General features: G+C 53.8%; 4 protein-coding genes across 4 annotated transcripts; 1 reads left to right on the top strand and 3 right to left on the bottom strand.

Annotated features, from left to right (window-relative positions):
* Positions 1-1,223: 1,223 nt before the first annotated feature.
* Positions 1,224-3,472, bottom strand: BU25DRAFT_353521 (uncharacterized protein; the record flags this gene model as incomplete). The annotated part of the gene is made up of 3 exons (XM_033703461.1): positions 1,224-1,709; positions 1,757-3,312; positions 3,436-3,472. The coding sequence occupies 3 exons, from the start codon at positions 3,470-3,472 to the stop codon at positions 1,224-1,226; spliced, it is 2,079 nt and encodes a 692-aa protein (XP_033556112.1).
* A 106-nt stretch (positions 3,473-3,578) lies between these two features.
* BU25DRAFT_229913 (uncharacterized protein) lies at positions 3,579-4,194 on the bottom strand. The gene has a single exon (XM_033701407.1). The coding sequence runs from the start codon at positions 4,055-4,057 to the stop codon at positions 3,713-3,715; it is 345 nt and encodes a 114-aa protein (XP_033556113.1). The 5' UTR covers positions 4,058-4,194; the 3' UTR covers positions 3,579-3,712.
* Positions 4,195-10,447: 6,253 nt separating this feature from the next.
* On the bottom strand, positions 10,448-20,623 carry BU25DRAFT_495464 (uncharacterized protein). Its single transcript, XM_033711856.1, has 2 exons — positions 20,552-20,623; positions 10,448-20,502 (listed from the first exon to the last, which is right to left on the bottom strand). The coding sequence occupies exons 1-2, from the start codon at positions 20,602-20,604 to the stop codon at positions 10,566-10,568; spliced, it is 9,990 nt and encodes a 3,329-aa protein (XP_033556114.1). The 5' UTR covers positions 20,605-20,623; the 3' UTR covers positions 10,448-10,565.
* A 659-nt stretch (positions 20,624-21,282) lies between these two features.
* On the top strand, positions 21,283-23,749 carry BU25DRAFT_452436 (DUF300-domain-containing protein). Its single transcript, XM_033709799.1, has 3 exons — positions 21,283-21,290; positions 21,340-22,559; positions 22,608-23,749. The coding sequence occupies exons 2-3, from the start codon at positions 21,372-21,374 to the stop codon at positions 23,349-23,351; spliced, it is 1,932 nt and encodes a 643-aa protein (XP_033556115.1). The 5' UTR covers positions 21,283-21,290; positions 21,340-21,371; the 3' UTR covers positions 23,352-23,749.
* Positions 23,750-24,442: the final 693 nt, after the last annotated feature.

Below are 24,442 nucleotides of genomic sequence, written 5' to 3' on the forward strand. Positions count from 1 at the left end.
GTGGCGCAAGAGCAGCAACACGTATCAATGGGAACAATTGAGAAGCATTGTGTGATGATTCTGTCTATCTGAACTACGAATGTGTGAAGGAAAGTGATCGCTGTGAAGGAACTAGGCCTAGTTGGGCTAGCGTACAGATCTAAACCATCCATAGGGCTGAGGGAACGTTCCCTGGGTACTGACAACACGCAACTGAGGCAGACACAGGAGATAGAAGAGTATAAGTGAATGTAAAACAGTCAAAAGAGGTAGGTGAAGGAAGGATGCCTGGTCACCAGAGCCATATCAACAGGGTAATCTGGTTGGTGCCTTGTTGCTTGTGGCACGGACCGTGGCGTGCAGGCAGTAGGCAGCGAGAGTGTAAGCCGGCCTTGTATGCGGCGCAGTTAGCATGCATATCCAAATGCGTCGCGAAATGGTGTGTAGATCGTGGACTGGTGCTCACGCATGAGTGAAAGCGGGCAAGGTTCGAAAGTTCAAGATTGCATTAAGTGTACGGTACCGCCATTATTGTAAGGAAAGGGGAATCTCAGTAGATAGGAAATGAAACAACGCTAAACTCCACTCGCGGTCAAAAAGAGTGCCACTCGCCGGGGTATGTAGATGGGGTTAAAGTATGCACGTCGAACAGAAAATGCGTGACTCTATCAACAAAACCCGAAACGCGAGCTCCAACTGCCACACGAGCAGCAAGAGCCTGAATTCATGAAGAGAACCACCGAACGCCTCTATGATGCAATTCTTGTCCCCAGCCTGCTGCGCAGCCGTCATGGAAGTGGATGCCTGCCGGTATCACATGGCTGGATGTTCGTACGTCGTGACCGTATGGATGCATAAGAGCCTGATAAGAGATAATGCGAAGAAAGAATTAAGCCTCGAAACGCCGTCTTCCGGGGTATCGTGTATGATGCTGTCCTGGCCCTGACCGTAGATGGTAGGAGAAAGGGTCCCGCCTTAAACTCCGTATAGTTGTTCGAAATCGAAGTGAGGAATTTGGAATCCAAGCGTAGCCGTTGAGAGACGAGGATTTCGGTGTAGGATATTTGCGCGTCGCACAAGGCAGTGCCGATGTGAAGTGGTGGTGTGCAGAAACCCAAATGCGGTTAGTGCGTAGCAGTGCGCATGATCGATGAGTGGATCAGCCGACGCGCATGCCCACCTACTACTCACCGCTATGATGGTAACATCAAGTGTACTGTACCAGGTTCTCCACCTTCATCTTCTCACACCCTCGTCGTACGGTGTCCATATTGCTGGTAGGCGGCGTCTGCCGACATCTGGCTGATATCGGGTGCGCCGTCTGATCGAAGTGCTTGCGAAGCAGACGGTACACCGGCTACCGCGGGGTTGCTGAGGTACCCGTACTCCCAGGATCCCCGTCCTCCTTGTGTCAGGGTCGATGGGTAATGCGACATCTGATGAGCTCCTGCTCCCCACTGAGTCATGCTCTGTACTGAGGGTGTCCTCTGCGGGGTAGGCATGCCATGCACAGATGATCCCTCAAGGCCTGCTGACATCTTGAAGGTAGGCGATAAGCTCGTGGATGTCATACTAGGTGTGTAGGTAGCTGAGGCCATCGACGCAGACCCCGATCGCGGCGAGGTCCGATGCATACTCCCAGACGCATATGCAAGGCCACTCGAAGCGTAGGACGGTGTCGAAACGATAGGGAGTGATCCTGCGCCAGCCGTTGAGGCGTAGCTGGCGGACTACGGAGTGTCAGTTCCATGCCATGCTTAGTCGCAGGACAACTTACATATTTGCTGATGATCTTCTTCAACGCGTGAGAAAGTATCTTCCAGGCGAAAACCTTGACATCCTTCTCGATGTTGCGCGGCTTGGGCGTAGGAAAGCCCATGATGACTTTAAAGAACTCCTCGCTGTCCACTTTCGCTTTAGATACCGTGAGCGGCCGAAACCCTTCCAAATTTCGACGAATGCGGTTCTTCTCTTCGACAGTAAAGCGCACATTCACCAGCTGTTCGAGGAGGTATATCGTATCCACGCTAGTGATATAGTACTCATCCTTCTCTTCCCACCAGATACAACTCACACAGATGCTTCTTGTTGGACGAGCTTCGGGCGTGATGGGCGTGAACGTTGTTGTGATCGTACTGCCATGTTGTGATCGTTCGAATTGTACAAGTCGTCGTTTCGCATCAATCTCCTCCTGCGACCATTCTTCGGCCATCTTATCCAGGTCGCCTTCAATCTTCAAAATCGCCTTTGTCTGGTACATGGAGTATGGGTTGAATGGTTGACCACTCGAAGCGCCCCCACTTGGTGCGATCGATGTTGCTCGGACCAGAACAGGAGCTGGAAGAGTGGACGGTGACGGCAGAACCGATAGGCCTGACGTTGTCACAGCCATCGAACCAGGACTGCGACTCGGCTGTGCAAGAGAACTGTAGTGACTGTAGGGTTGCAGCCCAGGGGACATCTGTGGGGGCTTCAAGTCGTTTTGGCTCATGCTTGGAACTGCATACAGACCTTTCTGCGATAGTTGAGAGGAGTAAGTGCTGCTTCTGCTCATGTCGTAAGCTCCAGCCTGACCAAAACCACTGGAGAGTGAGGACTGCGCCGGCAAGGGTGACAGTTGTGCTGTTGAGTAGGCTCCAGACATCGAGCGCGGCTTTGCTTGAATGCGGTGTGTGTTTTGACGCTTTGCAGCTATCGTGTCGAAACCTTCCTCGTCCGCAAAATCCGTGGAGTACTTGCGCTTCTTGGAAAAGTCGGAAGCGGACTGATACGCAAGGTTGGGAGACATGTCCGTGTAAGTAAATCTGCCAGCGTCTGCTTGATGGCGCAAATGACCATCCTTCTCCATCTGTAGTTTCAGCATCATAGTAGGATCCCATGTGTTAGTTAACGGGAAGGGTGGGACCTCCACGCTGAGAACATAGTTGTACCAGTCATCGTCGTAGTCCACCTTTTGCAGGCCTGTAACGCATGCCTTCTTGCCAAACATAAGGATGAAGGCGTACTGCTCTGCAGCGAGATCGTAATTCGTTCGGAGTTGTAAACTGACGGTAGATCCAGCGGTGCCTTGCGTAGGCGTAACGAAGCCCGTTATTTCCGTTTCAGTGCTTGTGTGAGAAGCGGGATGACGAGGTCTTGCATCGATAAATGAGGTAGCAGGTAGAAGATCGCCAGAGCCGCGTGACTCGTATGCCGAGCTAGGTATATAAGGCAGATCTGCGTTCGAGTGCCCATGAACTAGACGCGTGGGTGCATCCGTATATGGAGAGGCGAACGATGGCTGTGCAATACCGGGGTAGCTTGAAACCTGATTCGATCGTGTGGCTTCGGCGTCTGGAGGGGTGCGCGGTCAGTAAACCTTGCTAATAGTTCTCACGTGGCACCCAAAAGAGTCCATCCGACCACAACTGTAGCAGCTGCCACACAAAACCATCAGATGAGCGAAAGGCCACTCACCATACACATATTGCTGGCTCTTGCCGTAGTCGGACATGGACGAGATACTCGTGCCTATGGCAGAATGAATACCCGGAAGGCTACTTCTGAAGCCTTCCCTATACTGGGCCATATATGGCTCAGTTTCCGATGCGACGCCTTTCAAGAAGGGCGCACCAAAGCTATCAGACTATTCCATCAAGAGTTAGCGATTTGTTCGTTACGGGCCAAGTCGAAGGCAGCAGTAGAGAGACGCCAGGCTGAGTGACGAAGGCAATTAGGCAGTATGCAAGAAGGGTTAGGAGCCGTACCTGATAGCTAGGCTGGATGGTGCAGGCCAGCTTGACGGCCTCCTAGAACTTCTAGGAGAAGATGCGAGTGTTCTTCTTGTGGTTCTTGGTGCCGCGGTGATCTGCACCAGGGTGTTCGTCAAAGTCTGGGGATGCAAGACGAAGTGTGACCACCAATGAAGAAACAATGTAGGCCTGCAACAGAATATTGCGACGTGTCGCCTGGTCGGTTCGTACTCGTAATGACAGGAGTGAGATTCGAAGACACTGGAAGTGGGCCTTGTGACCAGCGATATTGACGGAAGAAGGATACCCAGAGACAGAGGACCAAGATGTTTGGAAGGTCGATTCATCCGGGAATCAGGGGAACTTTGAATATCGGTGTCCTACACAATAAGTGCTGTTCTAGCCGGAGCCTGGATCATAACAGAACGTGTCGCAAAAGGGAAAGAGAAGCGTTGTGCTGGTAGCAGGAAAGACTTGATCCAGAGCAAACGCCAGGTCCTGAAATGACAGTGAGTTCCTGAGCATCAAATGTAGCATGTCACGACCCGCATTTCGATGTGACAGCCGTTGTGACTTACATAGCAGACAAAGAGCTCGAGACAAAGCCGTGTGATGGCCGATGTGGTACAGGCTAGGCAGCCTTACCGTACGGGAAGGCAGACAAACACTTGGGTTATGAAGCTTTGGTAGTGGAGTAGGCGAATGTTAATAGCGGATAGGTGCAGTAAATGTGAGAGAGGGATTACGACGCAACCCAAACCAACGGTAAGGAGTGAGATTGGCCAGTGTAGTAGATGCAAGAGAGGCGGTAATGCAAGGACGAGCATGCACAGTGGGCTCTGGGGGTTCGGGATGGCTCTTGGTGATTACCGGACCCGCCAGCGTGGTAGCCTAGTCGACCAGCAAGTGCTGAAGCACGCCCCTCAAACTGCTTGAACTCCTACCGTTGAGCACTACGTAGTGCAAGTTCTGGCAAGCGTGAACAGCCGAATTAGGATACAGCGAGTAGATGGAGCTAGCTGTTAAAATGGTGCTTTGTTGCGGGCTCTGGCACACTGAAAGGTGCCCAGGGATGGCGCAGTGCTGCAAGCTGAGCAATAAGCTGAGATTGAAGGTGACGTGAGTGGCCGATATAGTCAGACAGCTGTGGCTGCGAGCGATGTGTAGGCAAGATAGCTCCAGAATGCAGGCTCAAACGCAAGGAAGCTATGAGCCCAGGATCGTCTGAAGGTGGATGGTTCCTGAGTCGTGCAGTGGGATTCTAAGACCTCTGCAATGGAAAGAAGCGCGGATGCGGATGACCGGGGCCGGTGCGTCGAAACACAATCCGTGAGGCGTTAACTGTGGAGAGAATCGTAATTGGGAAGGAAATGCAAACGGGCGCTGAGATGGCGAACAGCTGCGCAGTGCAGGAGAGGGAGGTTTGACCAAGGTTGAACGGTGTGGTAGCGAGGTTTGACGTCGTTGTGTGAGCTGAACATGGAGGTACCGCGATTGCGCAGCGCGGCAGAAGCCCCCATAATGATATACATAACGAGCCAGCTTAGACAGCACCTCAGCAGCGTTTACACGCCTCTACCAACGACATCCGTCAGGGTCGCCGTGAGCCTCCAGCCAGGCGGGAGTGCACGGTCAGTCGGGCACTGAGTGGCCGACGAGATGACGGAAAATGGGCTGCTCATGGAAGTCAATGCACGGCACTCGTGCGCAGCGCCCCATCAGGGCGCCGTGGTAATGGCAGCGCGATGCAAAGGGAGGCATCAGATGGAGTGTGGTGAGCAATGAGATGGGCTTGGGCGGGACAAGCGAGCGATCGGGGCTGCTATTCCTGGAGTGGCTTGCAGCTAACCTTAATCCGTATCCCTGTCGCCTTCTGCGCATCGCCCAAAAGCCACGCCCACCAGCCTCTATCCAGGCACAGCGCAGCGTCCGCGACCGCTACGATGACGATGGCAACACGCCAGCAAAGGGAGCCGTGTCTGTCCTACGTGGGCGCGTTTCGGTTTCCTTGAGAGGCGACTATGCCATGGCATGAACTCTCCCCTGCTCAGCACGCTCTTTTCCTTGCTCGCGCATCGCGCCTGCCACTTATAGATGGATGTTTGTATGTAACAGCCACATCGACATGGACGTGAAAGAAGCAATGACGGCTTGCCGGCAGGCGCGATGGGGGATGAGGCTGTCTCGTACGGCGGGGACGGCGCTCCCCCAAGTTGCCCGCTGCCGTTCACTTCAACCCCACTCTCCAGTGAGCACGCTCCCAAAAGCGAAGCACTCCGAACGGCTACGTCCCTTGCACTCTCAGGCAGTTCATTCTCAGCAAAATGATCGAAATAGGTGGCAATGGTATTCTTAGAACGCTGATGCCGTATCACTCAGGGCTCTTACCCCGAATGGGAGCGTTGGCGGTTTGCCTGCGGCTGTGTTGCTCAAAGTCAGCCGCCCCACTCTCCAGAAGCAGAGCAATTAGCACCTTAGCGCTCTTGCGCAATCCACCATAATTCCCTCTCAAGCGGAGCAGAGCCGGTATAACATCATCACGTTCTAATCCTTGCACTGTGGACCAGAGCAAAAGCAATAGCCCGCCCGATGATGTGGGCGCCATGGACCGTTCATCTACCATACGAATGAGGCTATGCAGCCCTGCCTCATGGTGTACAAGGGAATGGGGTACTCGCCGTATGGTATCAACCTCCGCATCCAATAAATCGACGGGACCCTCAGCGTTTGCGGACCATCCCTAGTCTTGACAATCGTTCTTCCATGGTCGCCTCTCGCTACGACTTGTTCTTCACATCACGTCCCGATTGTGATCTCATTCATCCTCGCGGTCGCCGAGCAAACGCTGCAGAAGCCTTGGATTGTTCGCAAATATGGAGCTCCATTGAAGGACTTACTCCAACTTTCGCAGCACCATCACAATGCAGGATGTCGCCGCTGGAGTGGTACCACTTTCGACTTGACGCTTCTCTTAGTGGCATACCGCTCTCTCCTACGCTTGTTCGAAACGAGATGCGAGCTGTCGTGACTACCCAAATTGGTTTGCCATACACATTGCGCGGAAGCCTGACATGCCTGTGGTTCACGTTGAAGCACGGTTATTCACTTTTCTGATTTTGCTGGTGCCTCGCTCTCCATACGACTATTGAACAAACTGACGCTATGGAAAAGTCTTTGGTCTTCTCCGGGGGCTTGTTCATTGCCGGGGTTCAAAATGTACAAGGGACCCGCGCCATGCAGTCGGGCCATCATCACCAGCATCTGAAACGTGCCTGGCGGACACCGACTGCGCACAAACAGTTGAACCTCTGCAAGTACCCGTCAATCCTTCCATTAAAAGGCTATTGAGGCTGTCGGCCGTTGGTTGACATAATAACACCAGAACGGGTCCTTTCGTTGTTGCCCTTCAGTCGCAGTGCCAGCAGTGCCAGCAGATCATCTGTGCGACCTCCACCGGCAGCATTGGTGCTTGCCATCACTTTGAGGCGCCGTGAGTGTTGATCTTGGTTCCACAAAACAAATGCGGTTCCTTTTGATTGTTACATCTACTACACCTAAACAGGTTTTGTCTGCTTCAGCTCATCCACCAGACAACTCTACCACTCTACCTACCCCGACCTCGGCCAACACCACTTGAACTCGCAATGCCGAGCATACAATATGTACCATTCGTTTGCAAGCGCCGGAGACAATCTACATGTGCTCCCCTTCCTAGGATACTATCGGTCGCTGCACCTAGCTACATTGACTCGTAAGGCTCCCCGTGGATCTGGTTCCTCCGACTGAATATCTGCAAGCTTCCATAACCCCACGGTGACTTCGCAGATCTGAAGTCCCACCAAGCTGGGTGCGATTGGTCCTCGTCATCGCACATTCCAAGCTCGGTTGAGGCCGAGATAGTCGTGGCGGATGTCGGCTTGCCACTAGTCCCTCACAACCCGGTTGCTGGGTGCTTCGTGCAGTTCGTGCTACCACCTCTCACGTAGCCCCGTAACACGCAAGGGCTGGATTCCAGTTACCCGGGACGAGGTTGTTCAATGAGCCGGAGAGGCCGTTGTGGGGAAAAGGATCGTTCTATGATCATGCAGCTACACGGGTGACCTGCATGCGCAGAGTCAGTATCCGAATCATTGGCAAGATCGCTGCTTCACGCCCGAAGAACTACGCTGACCGATAAGGCAGATCGTGACACAGTGCAAAGCTCGGCCTCAAGTTACGTGCTTCTCCCACCAGCTCATCGCCTCCCTCAATGCTCAACGCGTGTCGGTACAAGACACTTATTTCCTAATGACCGAAGTGCAACACCAACAGCGGTTCTGTTTCACACAACGCTCCGTGACCCTCGAGGAACGGCTATCATCGAGTGCAGAACCTCCTTGCATCCGGCTGAAGTCGGCATGTGATGCCTCTGGTATCACAGTACAACGCATCTCTCTTCGCGACTGCACGTGATCAGTGCTACATCTGGTAACTACAAGCATTCCTACGTAAGCCATTGACAGCGTCGAAGATGCCGAACGAGTACAGAACACAATCTTCAGCAAACTTTCGATTGATGAGCGGAAGAGCGGGGTCGGCGTGTTCGAGCGAAGAATGCAAGTCCAATTGATGTGGAAAGAGTGGTCGAGAACTGAATGCTGGTCATACGACCCAGGGTTATATCTATAGCCATCAACGCATCAATCAAACGGAAGGCATTGACGCCACCAGATCAAGCTCGACGCCAGGAATTCAGCTGAACTTGACAACGAAGCAACTCCGGATAATGCACTGACCATACCAAGTCCATCTGTGATGAAGACAACTGATATCTGCGATTGTGACGCCTCATAAGTCCATGCTAATCCTGTACAGCATGGGTGATCATTGAGCGTGTTGGAAGCAGACAATGCATCCAGAATAATCGGACATTTTCATCCAGCGCACAAAAGCAACTGACGGCGACACGATTCTGATCTTGGGAACCTCATATGTTCATCTCTTGAACGAACAAGCCGTGTCTGAGACGTACATTATCTCTCATCCGGCATGTAGTGGCCTTTAGATTCAGGCACTGACGGAGACAGATCTGGACGCAGTACTGCTGTGAGTTGCGGTACAAAGTCCTGTCATCGCCAGACCATTGGACCCGAGTAATCTGTCTCGTGTCGATGCGATCCAAGAAACTTCGACAGATGCAAGGTCTTACAGCATACTCTCTTCAGAATTCCGAATACCATCAGGCCCTTTTGACAAGACTCCAGTGATGCTATTGCAAAACTCCACCACACCCGTATGAAAACTGGCAGATGCGCACACCTATATGAGATGGCTTGGACACCAGCACGGACGAACATTGCGATCGTAACTTTGGCGTCTGCAGTTCTAGAGCTTCGAGCAAGGCCCTAGGATACAATGATAATTGCAGACGTTCACATCTACGGTCTTGCTTTTTGCAGCATGGGCTGGAGGTCTTCGCAAGGGTATACAGACTACGTAGATACCTGAACCCAGAATCTTGGTAGACAACCGAGGATGTTGAGGCCATTTTCAAGAGCAAACGTTAGTGTTCGCGTCACTTACTCCGTCCTTACACGAACTGTCACGTTGTTCTGCTTAACGTTAGGTATATGACACACTGCTACTTAGCGCCTCCCCAGAAGTTCCCTGTGGAGAAAGATGGCAGCAACTTTGACCATGATGTGGACAAGATTACTTTCTCACGTTTGAATCATCACTTGGCTCGCTAAGAGTAACGCACCAACAACTACTCTAGATGTCCTACGACAATATCTGCTCTCCTACCTGACCATCCCTGAGATCTCGCACCAGAACGCTTACATATCCCTGCAACGTGAGTACCTGCACACACTGCTAGATCCGTACCTCATCGTCTACACCTCGACCGCTCGATCAGACTCTCTCAATTTGTTCAGTATGTATGCCGAAATCTTCATCAAACCGCAAAAAGTGTATCCCGCTTGCGTTTGGGAAAGAGCGAGGGGAAAGTGTCGGATAGTTCCCGCTTCGTAGTTGTTCAAGGGAAGAATGTGAGCAGAAATCGTAGTGTATTAGTAGCTACCGATGTGGTGTTTATCTACACAGAAGGGAGCTATGGAGGCTAGCCAGAAACGGGAAGGCGCGGAGCCTGAGAAGAAGAGCTGCAGTGAAAGTGCTGGCTGACAATAGTATTGGAGAAAAGTTGGTTGGAATTGTTAAGGTGTTGTTTTTGTTGGACTTGCTTGATCAGTATGCATTCCCCAAACTTCAAGTCGATATACCGTTCTGGAAGGCCATGGGTGTCTTTGCGGTGCGACGAGTGTGCTCTTGTCGTGCCGTGGTACGGGTGGAGACTACGAAGTATCCAAAGCCTCGTGGGCGCAACTCACGCTCATGCATGTTCACCTACCAATGTCCCAGGCTCAAAGAATGCCGTCACTCATCCTTGGGCATCTTTTCTGTTCGCTTCAATGTATATGCTTGGACCTGTTCCGTCTACCCCAAAGACAGTATCATGCGCCTCACACGCCTATCGTTCAGATTTACCTTCCAATCTCTTTGCCCTTCGGAAGTGGAGAAGTTAGAAAGTGTGTGCGTGAGGAAGCTAGCCAAACACACGCTTGACCCCGGATCTCAAGATCTGGGTCGGGTAGTGGCATGGGGATCGAGCTTGGAACTGACGCGAGGATGACATCATGAATGTGAGCAGGGCAAAAGTGCAGTGAGTGCAATACTATCCATTTAAGCTCACTGTATATACATAGATACTAATGCTAACGACAGATTTCCCTAGACGCCATGTTATGCACAGATTATTTCCCCGTTACTCTAAACGCCAATACATCCAAATGATCAATGCCCTTCTCCCCTCTCCCCCTAACTACTCCCCAAAATCCGCTCATAAGCATCCTCCACCTCCCTCGCCACCTCAAGCAGCGTCACAATAACAATCTGATGCGTCACATTCGGCAACCGATCTCTATGCAACCCAATCCACTCCAGCGGCGGCGTCGCCTCGCCCATATCCCTCAGCTGCGGTGTCTCGATGACCGGCGGCTCGAGCGGCGTGTACTCGTATCTGGACTGCGGGACGTTTACCACGGCGGTAATTTTCTCCTGCTCCGAGTCCGGGTTGTCTGGGTTCGGGGAGGTCGAGACGCTGAGGGCGCGGGGGCGGTTGGGTGCTGCGTTTGCAGTCGTATTAGCTGCAGTGGAGATGGAGGGTACGCCTTCTGTGGACGGCACTTCGAGGGTTTGACTCGTGCTGATCTTGATGCTGGATTCTGGGAGCGGTTTGCCGAGGCGGCTGGCGAGGGTGCGCGAGTGGTTCGACCACATCTGCCGGATGTAGCTGATGCGCGAGTAGTTCCATCCGACGTCCACTTTGCCCTCCAGACTGCTCTTAAAGACATAGTCGATGTGGTTGTTCTTTGGGACCTGCCAGGTGTGCATTGTGGCTATGACTTTGGGCACTCGTAAGATTGTGCCGCCGCGGGCTGATCGGGCGGATTCGACAACGTCTTCGACGGTGAGATCGGCGACGGGCTTGCTCTTTTTGGGGGTTGGGATGGGAGATAGGGCGACGGACAACTGTCCCAGGGTCATTCCGAGGCTGGAGTGGATTTTGGAGGTTTCCAGGGCTACGGCGAAGCGCGCTTGCATGTCACCAGCTTCGAGCATGAGTACCACGTTGTCGAGGAAGGTACCAGGGTAGACTCCCAAGTTGACAGAGCGAAGGGTGACAACTACATCTGTGTGAAGGGAAATCGGCGCTTTGAAGGCATCGTCGTCTTCGGGCTTGGGGGTGATCATGCTTTGAGAAGGCGAGCGGCCGAAGGATTGCGACACCGAGGATTTGCGTCTGAGGTACTTCTCAATGTCTTTCAGTGATTGCAGGTATGCTTGTTGGTTCTCTTGTACCAGTCGCTCGATAGCCTGGTAGAGAGCAAGGCCCTGTGCCGCGCTTGTGGCATGGCAGAAGACATGCACCTTGTCACCATCCAGGATCGCAACAAGGCGGTCTTGGCCCGCTCCTTCATTGTCGCGGACGTTGTACATGAGGAACTCGAAGTTGGCAATGTCCGCTACGGCAAAAGCCTGGTAGTCGAAGCCTGACTTGACGCGTAGTTGATGAAAGGCAACCGATGCTTGGATTAGTGGTGTCGAACGCTCGTCCGGTGCTCGTTCGGGCCATCTAATGGATGTTCGCACTTTTACCCCAGCCAGCTCGACAAAGCCGCTCGTTCGACCTGTGCTCTCCAGACGAACCTTTTCAACACCGACGCACAAGTTTTGCTCCCAATCAGTGCCCTTTGTTGACGAAGCCCACATGTTGTGTATGTGAAGCGAGGACTTGCCAATGGCCTGACCAAGATCGAGGTCGACCTTGACGTCTGCCATCGCCACGTTGGCATTCCATGGGAAGGCTGTTGCAGCGGTGACTTGTTGATAGCGCTGCATCAAATACTCTTGTGGCTCGGGGTTCGGATCGACGTTCGCGTCCGCCGGCTGTGATGACTGCCTGATCTCCGGTGGAATCCAAATCTCTCTAAAAAGCAGGAAGTCTTGCAATTGTCGAGCGTTGATCTGCAACGCCGTAGGGTTGATTTTGAGAATGGCGGAGATACCACTAGTGCCGCTCAAGTGCTTGCTGTTCATTAAAGACAGAACAATCGAGTCCACATCGAGACCAAAGGTCGATTCACGTGAGTACACATGCTGAACAGTGGCATTGAGCTTTGTGAACGCGGCAGATGCGGCGAAGAAATGCCCATGTTCCTGCGATTTGACACTGTTGACAGTGACGTAGATGTCTTCAAGCTTCGCGATCGCTGCAACGCGCGCAATTGGCTGGCAGCTGAGGCTAAACTCTTGCTTGCAAATCCTGAGACCAAGGTTGAGGCTCGTGCGTCCCAGGAGTGCCGATGGGTCGGCGTTGATGATGTTGTTATTGTTGTTGTTGTTGTTGTTGTTGTTGTTGTTGTTGTTGTTGTTGTTGTCCTCATCAAGCAACTTTGCGGTGGGTTTGGCTTGTGGCTCTGGCTTCTCCACTTGCGGTGATCCGGGGGGATCTCCATTGTCCTTGTCACGAACAACAGCCTTGATGCTGTCCGATATGTCGATGATGATGGGGACCACAGTCGGCAGCAGAGTGTTGCTAGATCCATCAATGCGAAGCTCAGCGTTCAGTGATGGGTCCTGGCCTTCATCCCGATACTCCACTCGTAGAGCGATTCCAGGTGCTCGAAGAGCCAGACTGCTCTTCGAGCCATCGCCAACGAACTGGCTATATCTTCCCTTTTGTTGCGGTCGATGCGACGCTCCCTCTGCTGATGGGCCTTCTCGGCCATTGATGTGTACCACAGCCCCCGCAAAGTTCGCGTCCACCGTCAACGACGATAGTCGTTTGTTGCCGAACGGGTTCTTTCGTTGTGCCCCGGATGTAGTTGGTGTCACACGCCAGTTCGCGGAAGCCTTGCGGAACTTAGTGCCTGCAAGCGCAATTGATCGTTCGATGACGTTTGCGGGAAGGATGAAGTGGGAGTCGAGTTGAAGGTCGAGAGCTTTACCGGCAGCATGGAAGGCAAGCTTTCGCGTCTCCTTCGTAGAAGCATAGGCTACGTTGAACTGCATCTCCGGCAGCAACGCTGAATTAAGTGAACGACCCTTCTTGTCGGCTGAGACCGGTACCATTTGCAGCTGCATATCCTCGATCATCAAGCGCGCTGCATCATCCTTTTGCGTGGAAAGCTTGATCCTCCTGAAGGATAGGACAAGATCTTCAGTCTCAGTATTGGCGAAAGGTGCCATCGAAGTGCCGACAACCCAGGTAGCTTGCAGGTCGAGCAGCTCCATAGAGTATGTCGAAGTGAACAAGGCACCCGAGTCAATGCTGTCGTTATCAGTATCCGTACGGCTCTTGACACTTTTTGCGCGTTTGCTCGAAAGCTTGCTCTTGGTGTGACGCAATCGTCTGAGGTATTTCTTCTCCTTGGATAGGTCGAGGTCCTTGATTTTGTCTTGCAGATGGTTCATGACGTCCACTACAGCTGATGCAGTGTCCGCAAACACGTTGAGCTCGAGCCCAGAGCTACGGACACGATACAACCTTCGCTGAGGATTGGAGTCCGGTTCGGTCGTGGCTTGGAAGATTGCGCTGAAGGTGAGGTTGCCACAGCGACGAACAGACTCAGAATGTGTCAGCGTCATATCAACGGTCACTTCGTGAATTCGAATAATCGCCTCTGGGAAGAGCATTGCTTTATCGACCGAATCGATATTCGTAGCCTTCAGTTGAACGGAGGACAGCCGGAATGCGAGATTCGCAGTCGGTGAGCTCGAATCTTTGGCGGGTGCGATGGCCACTACATTCATCCCGGAGAATGTCATCTGTACTCCGAAGAGAACTTGCTTCGAGGAGGTAGGTGGCTTGGTCACACCGTCTTCATCGTTTGATGGGAAGATCTCTTCTATGTGGGTCTTGAGGACCTCCACATCGTCTTTGACAGCATGTACCATCTGTGCAATCTCTGGTTTGTTCAGTGTTGTTGCCAGTGCCTGTATCTCAGACGCCTGTATCTGGATGGTTTCAATGATGCCGGAAGCCATGATGCGTGTCTCTTGGTCCGTTTGCGAAACGTTCAGTCGACCGTTGACAGCAGGCAGTTGCAAAGAGCTGATAACATGGGACCCCTCGTCGGACGTGTTGTAGAGCCTGTGGTGACTGGCGTCAAGGTCATAGTCAACGCGGAGGGTGACGTTCTTTCCAAGGGTTGGGACTACTGCAATACGTCCTGACTTGCCCGATATGGACCAACCTAGAGGATGGAGGAGCGCAAGCTCGACCTGATAGGCGTCCATGAACAACGCCAGTGTGATGTTGGGAAGTTGGGCATCTTTGACCTTGTTGACCTGTGGTTGCGTCTGGGTTTTCTTCTGTTTGGTGATAGCCTGTATCGCTTTGGACTGGTGCTGAAAGTACGCGACTTCGTCCCTTAACACAGAGTCGACCACCTCAACAAAGCCTAGAACATCTTCTTGGACCTTGATGATGATCATTTGACTGGCGGCTGCAGCCTTGATCTCGTCAGGGATGTTACTGCCCTTTTCGTGCTCAACAAGAGCAAAGTAAAGGCTCGGCTGCTCAAATTGTGCCTTAGCGAGTAACCGAGAACGAGAGAATATCTCGCCTACAGCCAGCTCCAGGTGAATATGTGCGCTTAAGGTTTCCCCAAAGTCGGAAGCCTTCTTGTCCGCATCGATGAACGAGAACCGCAAGCGTCGTCCAGACAGTACGCTACGAAGGTTCATCGTTTCAAGGATGATCTGCGATCTATCTGTGACGAAGACGACCTGAACATCTTGGTGATGTGCAAGCTTTTTGTTTTGCTTTGGCGTAGATGTCTTGGCCAGTGTGGTCGTTGTTGGTGCAGCATCTTCCTTAAGAAAGAGGTTTGTAAGCGCTTCTGCCAGCTCGCACATCTCCCAACGGATGTGGAACAAGGTTTCTCTCGAGCTGACTTGCACGGTGGAACACTTTGTGGGTTTCTCGGCAGGCACCACGCCAAGTGCATCTGGTTCTCTTAAGGGAGGCAAGAGTGCAACGTTGATTGCTAGGATGACCAGTTCGACTTCGCTCTGCTTTGGACCAGGATCAACAATCAGCTTCACCCCACCAGATTTCATGTCAAGGTACAGTGGTGCCGATTCGGGGGTTGGTAAGCTGTCTGTAAGGTGACCGAAAAGCATCTTCATAGCAAGACTCTTCTCGACGTGTGCCAGATCCCATGTTCGCCACTGATCCCACATCACTATGATCTTCTCTTCGGCGTCTTCTGGGCAGCCTACGGTACTCTGGGCGCACTTCTTGGTCAAATCGTTCTTCTCATATGAAGGCAGGCATTGCCAAGTGTAGCGGAATCGCGATATGATCTTCCACGAGTCATGGCTGCGCAGATGACCTCTGGCCGCACGCAAAGCGTAGGATGCTTTCGTCAAGAAGGCTGGATCAGCGTATTGGTCTTGAACGCTCGTCAAATACCATGCCAGATAACGCAGCCTATTCTCTTGTCGCTCATCCGCATGAATGAAGTCGAGTGCTAGTTCCTCAGCCAGTATTGTAGTTCGATGGGCCAGTGTGGCAAGGTACTCAAGCTTCTTGCTTGCTGCAGCGGTTTCGAACGATCGGAATGAGATGTTGACAGAGCTCACCTTGTTCTGTAGGGACCAGACAAGAACGTCTCGCAGTTCAGCTTGCACCGCGACGCCTTCGCTTGGCCCCTGGAGAGCACGCTCGGTGACTGAGAGGCCCAACGAACCCAACGTAGTGTGCAAAGCCAACGAGTCCTCACCAGCTCGCTCTCCAGGGAACTTCTTGATGCGCGCAGCTAGTTCGAGGCTGTTTGCGATGACATCGTACTGATCCTTGCCAGCCGCGGAGGATGGCGTCGAACTGAAGCCGTGCTGGAAGCGGGTGTGTGCAAAGGGTACACGAACATTGAACTCTAGTGAGCTTCCAATGCCTTCGAGTCGCGTCCTGTTATTTAAAATTTTGGTCATGACCTTGACCTGAAAGTCATCGAGTAGGTCTTCAGGGCGCTGAGGCTGGATCATCTGAACCAGGTTCGAGATGCATTTAACAAAGGCTGGGGTGCAGTAGATTCGGATACCTGGCTCCGCGCTGATGAGAAGACTGGTATGTGCGAATGTTTCGTCCAGATGCCCCGTAGACACGTCGTTGAAGATCAGGGCGTCGTCTCGCCTGTTCCGCGAAGGTGGCGGTAATTCTGGTATGGTAGGAACGTCGGACAGGTCGGGATCCACCTGATCCAACGGGAAGTATGGAGGAGCCAGGGAACTAGAGAGGGCAACAGAAGAAGGAGCGAGGTTGCGTCTTGCTCGTTCGTGCTCTTCCTGGGACGTGTACAATCGACCTTTGCTTTCCGCACGATTCGAAGAGCCGCCAGGTAGAGTCCGAGTCCTACTGGATTCTGCGGTCTTGGTGGTGTGCTTGTGTCTTAAGGTGGATCGAATGCTACCGGCGAGCGAGCCATTCGACACTGACCGTAACGAGTTCGTGCCCGATCGTCGATCTCTCGGCAATGACTCGTTTGTCAGTGAGGCTGTCGACCTCAAAGATGTTGTCTCGTTTGTGCGCGATCTATAGAACAGTATCGGCTGTGGTATGTCCGGAAATTGCATCGCTGGTGGGCGCACATTGTTCTGCGCAGTCGCTGGTTGGTGGAATGTATCATCAAACTCGTGTTTGAACATGAAGTTGGCGCGATTAGTGCGTTGGTCGTGTTCACGCATGTGCGCCTGCTGCTTGTCGCGGTCTGCCGTGAAGTCCAGTTTCCTCTTCAGCATGTTCAAGGACAGTGTGGTCTGAAAGAAAGCATGCGTTTCGACAACCTGCTTCTCACCGGCGCGCGCTCGGTGACGTGATGCTGATCGAGCGTCAACAGCACCAATGGTCAACTCTGGCACACAAGCCGAGAGGCGCTGAGAGAACGTTGTGCCTGCAAGGTCGTTGAAGTCCAAGGTGATGGCGCTGGTCTTAACCAACAAGGCTTCTGGTGCAGTGTGTAACCAAACATGGACGTCTTGTGTTCTCAATCTAAGCAGCGTAGCGTCATGAATGACTGGGATCTCGGTGAGAGGCAACGAATTCTCATCGTCATCAAGAGCAAACGCGAAAGAACGCGCTGCCCCAGCAGCAGTCTCGATAAAGGCCGAAGTACATTCTCCAGAGATCTTGCCTACGTCGAAGTCCCAATTACAGATGTAAGTAGGTTCGGTAGGTGGGAGACCGAACAAACGATGGCCGAAAATGACTATAGAATCAATGAAAAGCTCCGTCTGTCCACTTGAAGATCCGTGAAGCAGTTCTGGGCTAGATTCTGGGCTAGCGGGTGGTTCTGACAGCGAGATGCTGATCGGGCTGAAGTTGACCATCATATCCATGTAGTAGTTGGTGAAGCGAAGGTCCGCCGAAGCGTATGGCAAATCAGCTCGTACACTGCGCTCAGCCGAGTAGAGATTGGCAGGTACAAGGACACTGGCATCGTCCACTGAGATGCAAAGAATGACATCGAGATCGTTGGAGATCTTGACAGGCTGACTGTCAGCCCCTGCCCCGTCTTTTGAGAGGGTGGTGCTCGGAAGACCCTGAAACTCCTCTAAAGTTTTGAAGTGCATGTCATCGCCGAAATAGTTGTCTTTGATCTTCATGAAGTGGTGAATCAGCCAGCCGTATAGTTCCAAGGTCAGTGTGTGCCCTTGTATGTCCAGGTACAGCCTGTCGGTGTTCATTGGGTCTGTTGTGGTGACGTATGTGTGGGATCCAGTCAGGGTCAGCCCCCCCAGTTTAGCCACTTTGGGAGACTTGAGGAATGTCTGGAGCGTGTTCTTCGACGGCATGAGAACCTCTAAGCTCATGTCTTCGCCACGAACATCGAACTGTATTCCGTTGTGTAGTGGCCGGAACTTGTCCAACGGTATGGTTACATCTCCGCGCAGATGCTGACCAGACAGTATGACAAAGTTGTTGTCATCAAGGTCGGCCGGGTTGTTGACAATGTTGGAGTCGTTGGTGTTCATGTACAGTTTGAAGTTGTTGAACTCGACGTGAAGAAGGTAACGGAAGGGCACGAAGAGGAAGTAGTCGGGCGGTGGACCAGCACCCCAATCAGCAACTAGGTCCGTCAAGAGGAACAGATGATCCCGGAGCAAGAAAAGCTCAAGGTCTTGGCATTTGATGTTGAACATCCATGTTCGCAGTGTATTCCAGGCGAGGGGGGCTGACAGGTCGCAGTCGAGCGCGATAGATCCAGACCGCCATAGCAAGCCATGATTGACGCTGGAAGAGATCTCCGTGCTCTTGATCGACACATCCAGCTTGTTCCCAAAGCCTTGGCTGGAGGCAACCATATCCATGATGTAGTGGACGGAAGAGTTGCCAGCAACCTTGACGTCAATCCATGCAAATGGACGAACATTTTGCGCCGCAGTAGTGTCCCTTTGTTTGCCTCGGCGTTTTCGGGATTTTGCCTTGCCCTTGACCTTGTCGTTCGCTGACTTCTCGTGCGCTGCCAATGTATGAGCTTTGCCCTTCCATTTCCAGTCCTTTGAGGGCTCCCGAACCGGTATGCGCAGCACAGTATCTTCTCCAATGAACAGAAACAACTTGAATATAGACAGCGCACGGGGGTCTCCTGGCTTCAGCGGACTGGCAGGCACAGCATCGACACGCGCTCCAGGAAAGAAGATGTTCTGGAAGATGCCTCTGTGTCGATCCGCCCAAGGTCCGTAGTTGATGACTCCACCAAAAACCTCAATGTCCATACCGTAGTCTGGGGGGATGCTACCATTGATGTCGTGCGGGCGATCCTGGTCAACGAACATGGTGTTGTCCATTTCGGCGGGTACGGGACCTGTCACGTCCCAGTAGAAGCTGACGTTCACGCAGGGAATATCGGCGATGAGTGAGGTTTTGGCATATTCGATTCCGTCCCATTCGCCGTGGCCGTCGTTCTGACTATCATCCAGGTACCGCGCTAGCCCCTTCCACCTCTCCTGGCCTGGGAAATGCCACTGAGGAGTGAAGTATTTGCTGTTCTTGACGCCAGACTTTGAATGCGTGTGTACTGAATCCGACGACTTGGAGAAGAGAGCAGAGAAAACAGGGATCTTCTTCGACCATGGCTTCCGTCGCTTGTGTGCCATGTCCTTCGCGATGAAGCTCTCTTCCGAGATGCCCTTGTCAGACTCTTGTTTGTGCTGCGCGGCCGAGTCGAGTTGGGCAGACTTGTAGTCTGGATTGGGCTTCATGTGGATGACTGGGTGCGTAACCTGGAAGGAGAACAGCTGCTGATACACGTCGAGGGGACCACTGGACGACGCATCGAGGGTGCCGGCGGCTTTCTCGAACTGTGCCGTGATCACAGCCAGCGTGTTCTCGTTGCCCACGACGATAGCACCTTTGGTGATGTCCACATGGACGGGCAGGATCTTGAGGAAAGCGGGCAGGTTGTCTTTTTTCGGCCTGGAGGTAGTCGAGTCGCTCGTTTCGACGCGCAGAGCGTTCGCTTCCTTGTCCGGAGGCTCTTTCCTCAGCTTGTTGTGAAAGGGCTCGTCGCGAAAGGGCTCGTCGTGCAAGGGCTCGTCGCCGTGCGACATATCCTCTGGTTGCGACACGGAGCCGCTGCGCGGACCATCGGCCGTAGAAGGGGGCCGATTGGTCGTCTGCTCCGCGTCCGTACGGGCTTTGCGTTCGAAGGCTTCGATGATTCCGTCGTATGCAGGACTGCGGTTGTACATGAAGGCCTCGACGCCAGAAACCTTGACCGAGATGCGACACGGCAGCTGCTTGGGCGTCTGCTTGCCTCCCTTCTCCGCCCTGTCCACGTTCCTGCTTCGGCTGGTCGACGGCGTGCGCGGCGTGCGCGATGTGCTTGGCGCGTGGTTGCTGCTGCCGCTGGAGTCGGCGGCAGCAGGAGCGTCATCGTCGGCGGCAGGAGCGTCATCGTCGGCGTATACTGCAGCATCTCTCACCCGCCGCAGCCAGTAGTTCCAGGTGATGTAGCCACCGTGCACCAGTATCGTCTCGTTGTGGCCGTGGTATCGTATGCTCTTGAAGAAGATGCGACCGCCGAGCGGGGAGATCTGCAGGCCAGTGATGTCGATATAAGCGTGGAAGGCATGCCAGGTGTAGGCGCGTATGGCGTAGGATATGAGGGTTGCGAACAGCCGGTTGAAGTAGAAGAAGAAGAAGACGGTCAGGATGCCGCAGATGAGCAGCTCAACAAGGAACACCCTGGGTTGTCAGTCCAATCGCCAGGAGACCACACCTCTCGCGAGCTCACCAATTGAACCCGTCGCGCGGGTTCAGCGGCTCCGCGACGATTCCCCCGGCCATGGTTGCAGCGCGGTGTGGAGAGACGGCGGCCGTTCATCATGGTGCAGCGGCGTGCATGGTGGTGTCGTGTGGGGGGGGGGGGGGGGGAGGGGGGGACGGCGCACTGGGTGAGCTTGAGCTGGCGGAAGCTGCCAGTGCTCGCAGTGCCTGTTCAGTGCTGGACGGGGCCGCGAAGAAGCTCTCTGCTGGTAGAGCTGCGGCGTGCAGCGCGCCGTTGAAAGTCGCGTTGGCTGCAGCTCTCACTAACGTCGACGGCTCGCGCAGGGTTCACCGCGGGACCGTCATGGTCGGCCGGCGGAGAGCTAACCAGGGCCGTCCACACAGTCTGGGCGGCCCTTCGACGCATGAAGAAGGCGCCCGCACGACCACTGCACAACGCCTGGAGCTTGTGAACAGCCGCACGTCATGGCCGTCTGCTACCGCTGAGAGAGCCTGCTGCACACCTCTAGAGGGCCAGTCTTTGCCCGCAACCGCCACCACACACCGTCTCCACCATGGCTGTAGGCACCCTTCATCCTGTGCACACGGCCGCCGAAGGAGGCACTGGCCAGAGGCTCGGCCACGCCGTCATTATCGTTGCCGGCGTGTGTGCTCTCGTGTCCAGTCTCGTCACTTTCGTGTGAGTAGCATGGCTTGTCGTGCTTGGTCTTCCCACTGACGTAGCTCAGAGCTGTCTGGTTACAGACGTAAGTATCCCGCTCTGCATGCATCTGCAGTCTCTGAGACCCATGGCAGGAAGAACTACCGAAAGCCGCTGCTTCAGCGTTATGTCGTGCGCATCCTCCTCATGTAGGTGTCGCCTCTCAACGCTCCTGCCTCCACTCACATGGCGCAGGGTGCCCATCTACGCGGCCGCGTCGTGGGGCAGTCTGATGTCTGTCCAGGCAGCGTCTTGGATCGACCCCCTCCGCGACATCTACGAAGCCTTCACCATCTATACTTTCCTGCAGCTCCTCATCAACTTTATCGGCGGCGAGCGCGCCCTCATCATCCTCATGACGGGCAGGGCGCCCGTCGCCCACCCGTGGCCCATGAGCCTCGTCCTCCCCAAGCTCGACATCTCCGACCCCCACACCTTCCTCGCCGTGAAGCGCGGCATCCTTCAGTACACTTGGGTGAAGCCGCTGCTCGCACTCGCTGGCATCATCATGAAGGCAACCGGCGTCTACAAAGAGGGCTACATCGGCGCTACCTCGGGCTACTTCTGGGAGAGCATCATCTACAACATCAGCATCACAGTCTGTCTGTACGCTCTCGCCATGTTCTGGGTGTGCATGACAGAAGACCTGAAGCCTTTCCGGCCCATGCCCAAGTTCTTGTGCATCAAGGGTATCATTTTTGCGTCCTACTGGCAGGGCCTCTTTCTCTCCATCCTCGTGTGGTTGGGCGCAATCCCCGATGACGTACCAGGCTACAGCGTTGACAACCTCGCCGCCGCCATCCAGGACGCCCTCATCTGTTTCGAGATGCCAGTCTTTGCCCTGGCCCATTGGTACGCTTTCTCGTGGCACGACTACGCCGACAACACCATCTCCGCTGCCCGCCTGCCCGTCAAGTATGCCTTGCGCGACGCTTTCGGCGCCCTGGATCTCATCCAAGACACCAAAGAGACCTTCGCCGGTAACAAATACGAATACCGCCACTTCGATGCTCGAGACAACGTCCTCGCTCACGAAGAGTCGTCATCGCGTGCTGCGCGTATGAAGGAGGGCATGAGGTACGAGAGGAACGGCAAGGGCAAGTACTGGATACCGAAGCCAGGTCAGTCATCCGAGCATGAACCGCTGTTGAACAAGGTATCCCACGGTCGAGCCAGGGCGATGAGTCCAGGGCCCCATCGTGCCCTTGAGGGCGGGAAGTACGGCACTCCAGACGAAGTCGATGAGCCGATGCTCGAGCCCGAAGACGAAAGGCTGTTCGACAACGCGCGCGCGTTGGAGTTCGGCGACTGGAATGTAGGTTGTAGACTCTTCTGCGAAGACACCATGCTGACACAGCCGCAGTACCCAGTCATCGAAGCACATCGCGCCAGGCGCGAGGACCGCTTCACAACGGAGCCTCCTATTCTCACCGCTTCAACGAACCGAAACTACCTCCAGCCGACCGCTGATAACAAGCGAAGACGCAAGAGCCAGATCAAGAAGATCCAAGACGAATCGGGCAAGCATGACAAGGGCAAGCATGGCAAGGGCAAGCATGGCAAGGGCGAGCAGGGGAGCGACTCATCCAGCAATGGAGAGTCATCGAAGCCCAAATCACGAGCTCCCTTGGTTGGCAATCTCCTGCGTCAAAAATCATCGTCCTCTTCCTCCGCAAAGTCCGACAGGAGCCAACTCGTCGATCTCGTTGTCGAAGACCATGATGCAGAGGAAGTCGACCGCGTCCGCGCCCGCAAGGAAGGCGGACCCGCCTGGAACGAGGTCAAGAACAAGCACTTCGTACACACCTACCCGCAAGAGGGCCAATCCGAAGAAGTGCGCGAAGGCTTCGAGCCTGACGTCCCCGAAGCACACAACCCAGAGCGTGTGCACAACCTCGATTACCCCTTCAGAGTGGGCGATGACGAAGACGAGGAAGCTAAGAAGGACTTCAAGCCGCCTGTCAACGAAGAGGCGGAGCGCTGGGATACACGCGACTACAGCGACAACGAGGATGCTCAAGAGGCTACGAAGGAGCCTCAAGACGACCGGCCAAGTCCGAACTACGGTAGCTTTAGAGAGGAGCGAAATGTCTGGAACCAGGACTGATGGCCAATGTCATTGTACGACGCAATGGGCACCGTCTCTCCCCTGGAGCAGTTTGCATGTACGCTGCGTTCGCTACTTGCGGATGTGGAGCAGTTATATACCCTATCTTGGTACATATTGGAGTTACTGTAGCTTCTGCTGTTGATATTACTGGTGCGTTGTAGCGATCCAATTGCGATTGCATGGACTATTGCAGCCATTGCACGCCAACACATGCTGTACTTTACGTAGTTAGGCTTCACGAGCAACTGCTCTGTGGTGCGGGCGATCTTTGTTGTCGATTTTGGCTCAATCAGAGATGCTGTTGTAGAGTTGTGGTTTTTCGAGTGTATTGGACTGCGTATGGTGACGGTACACGTGGCTACCACGTTAGTCTCAACCACAAGATATGTTCATGCTCCCCACTGAGATACGGCGAGTTCCTCACAAATACCCGCAGTCAAATATCCTCACCCTCCCAACTCCCCTGTCCGATATGGCTTTAAAGTGCACGCGGCTCCAAATTGCTGCACTGAACAGCTGGGTCACTGTTGACTCTTTGGACCTCAGACGTCGCAACAACGCTCACACGCTTTCACAAGGAAGCAAACTTCCTCGCCCAAGCCATGATGTCTTCATGCTTCTCACTAAACTAGTATCTAACTACATCGACGACGCTACCGGCGTCTGAAAAGGGGGTATATCCATCGAAGTGAAGAGAAAAAAAAAACTCGGGGCATCCGCTCCTGCTCTTCCCCGGGCAGGAGCGGAGGGTATATGTCCCAGACTTGTGAAAAGAATCCTCCTTCCTTGCAAAACCGTTCCTTGCGTGTATGTGCCAGCACAGATCCCACACATTCTCCTAGAACGCTACACCAACCATGTTCATATTCGGGCTGGGCGGGAAACGGCGTCCACTGTGCAGACCTACGTCTTTCGCAAACATCTCCTGCCCAGGTAGGATGTTGTACGATGGAGACACAGGCGGCCACATCTCTCGCATGCCTCTTGCGCTCTTTGTGCTGCGCTCACTGCTCAGCGCAACTTCAATCTCCTTATCCACATTGAGCGTCAGCGGCACGGGCACACGACGCAAACGCCCATTGCCCTTG

This window comes from Macroventuria anomochaeta (assembly GCF_010093625.1).
Source record: "Macroventuria anomochaeta strain CBS 525.71 unplaced genomic scaffold BU25scaffold_50, whole genome shotgun sequence".
Taxonomy (NCBI): domain Eukaryota; kingdom Fungi; phylum Ascomycota; class Dothideomycetes; order Pleosporales; family Didymellaceae; genus Macroventuria; species Macroventuria anomochaeta.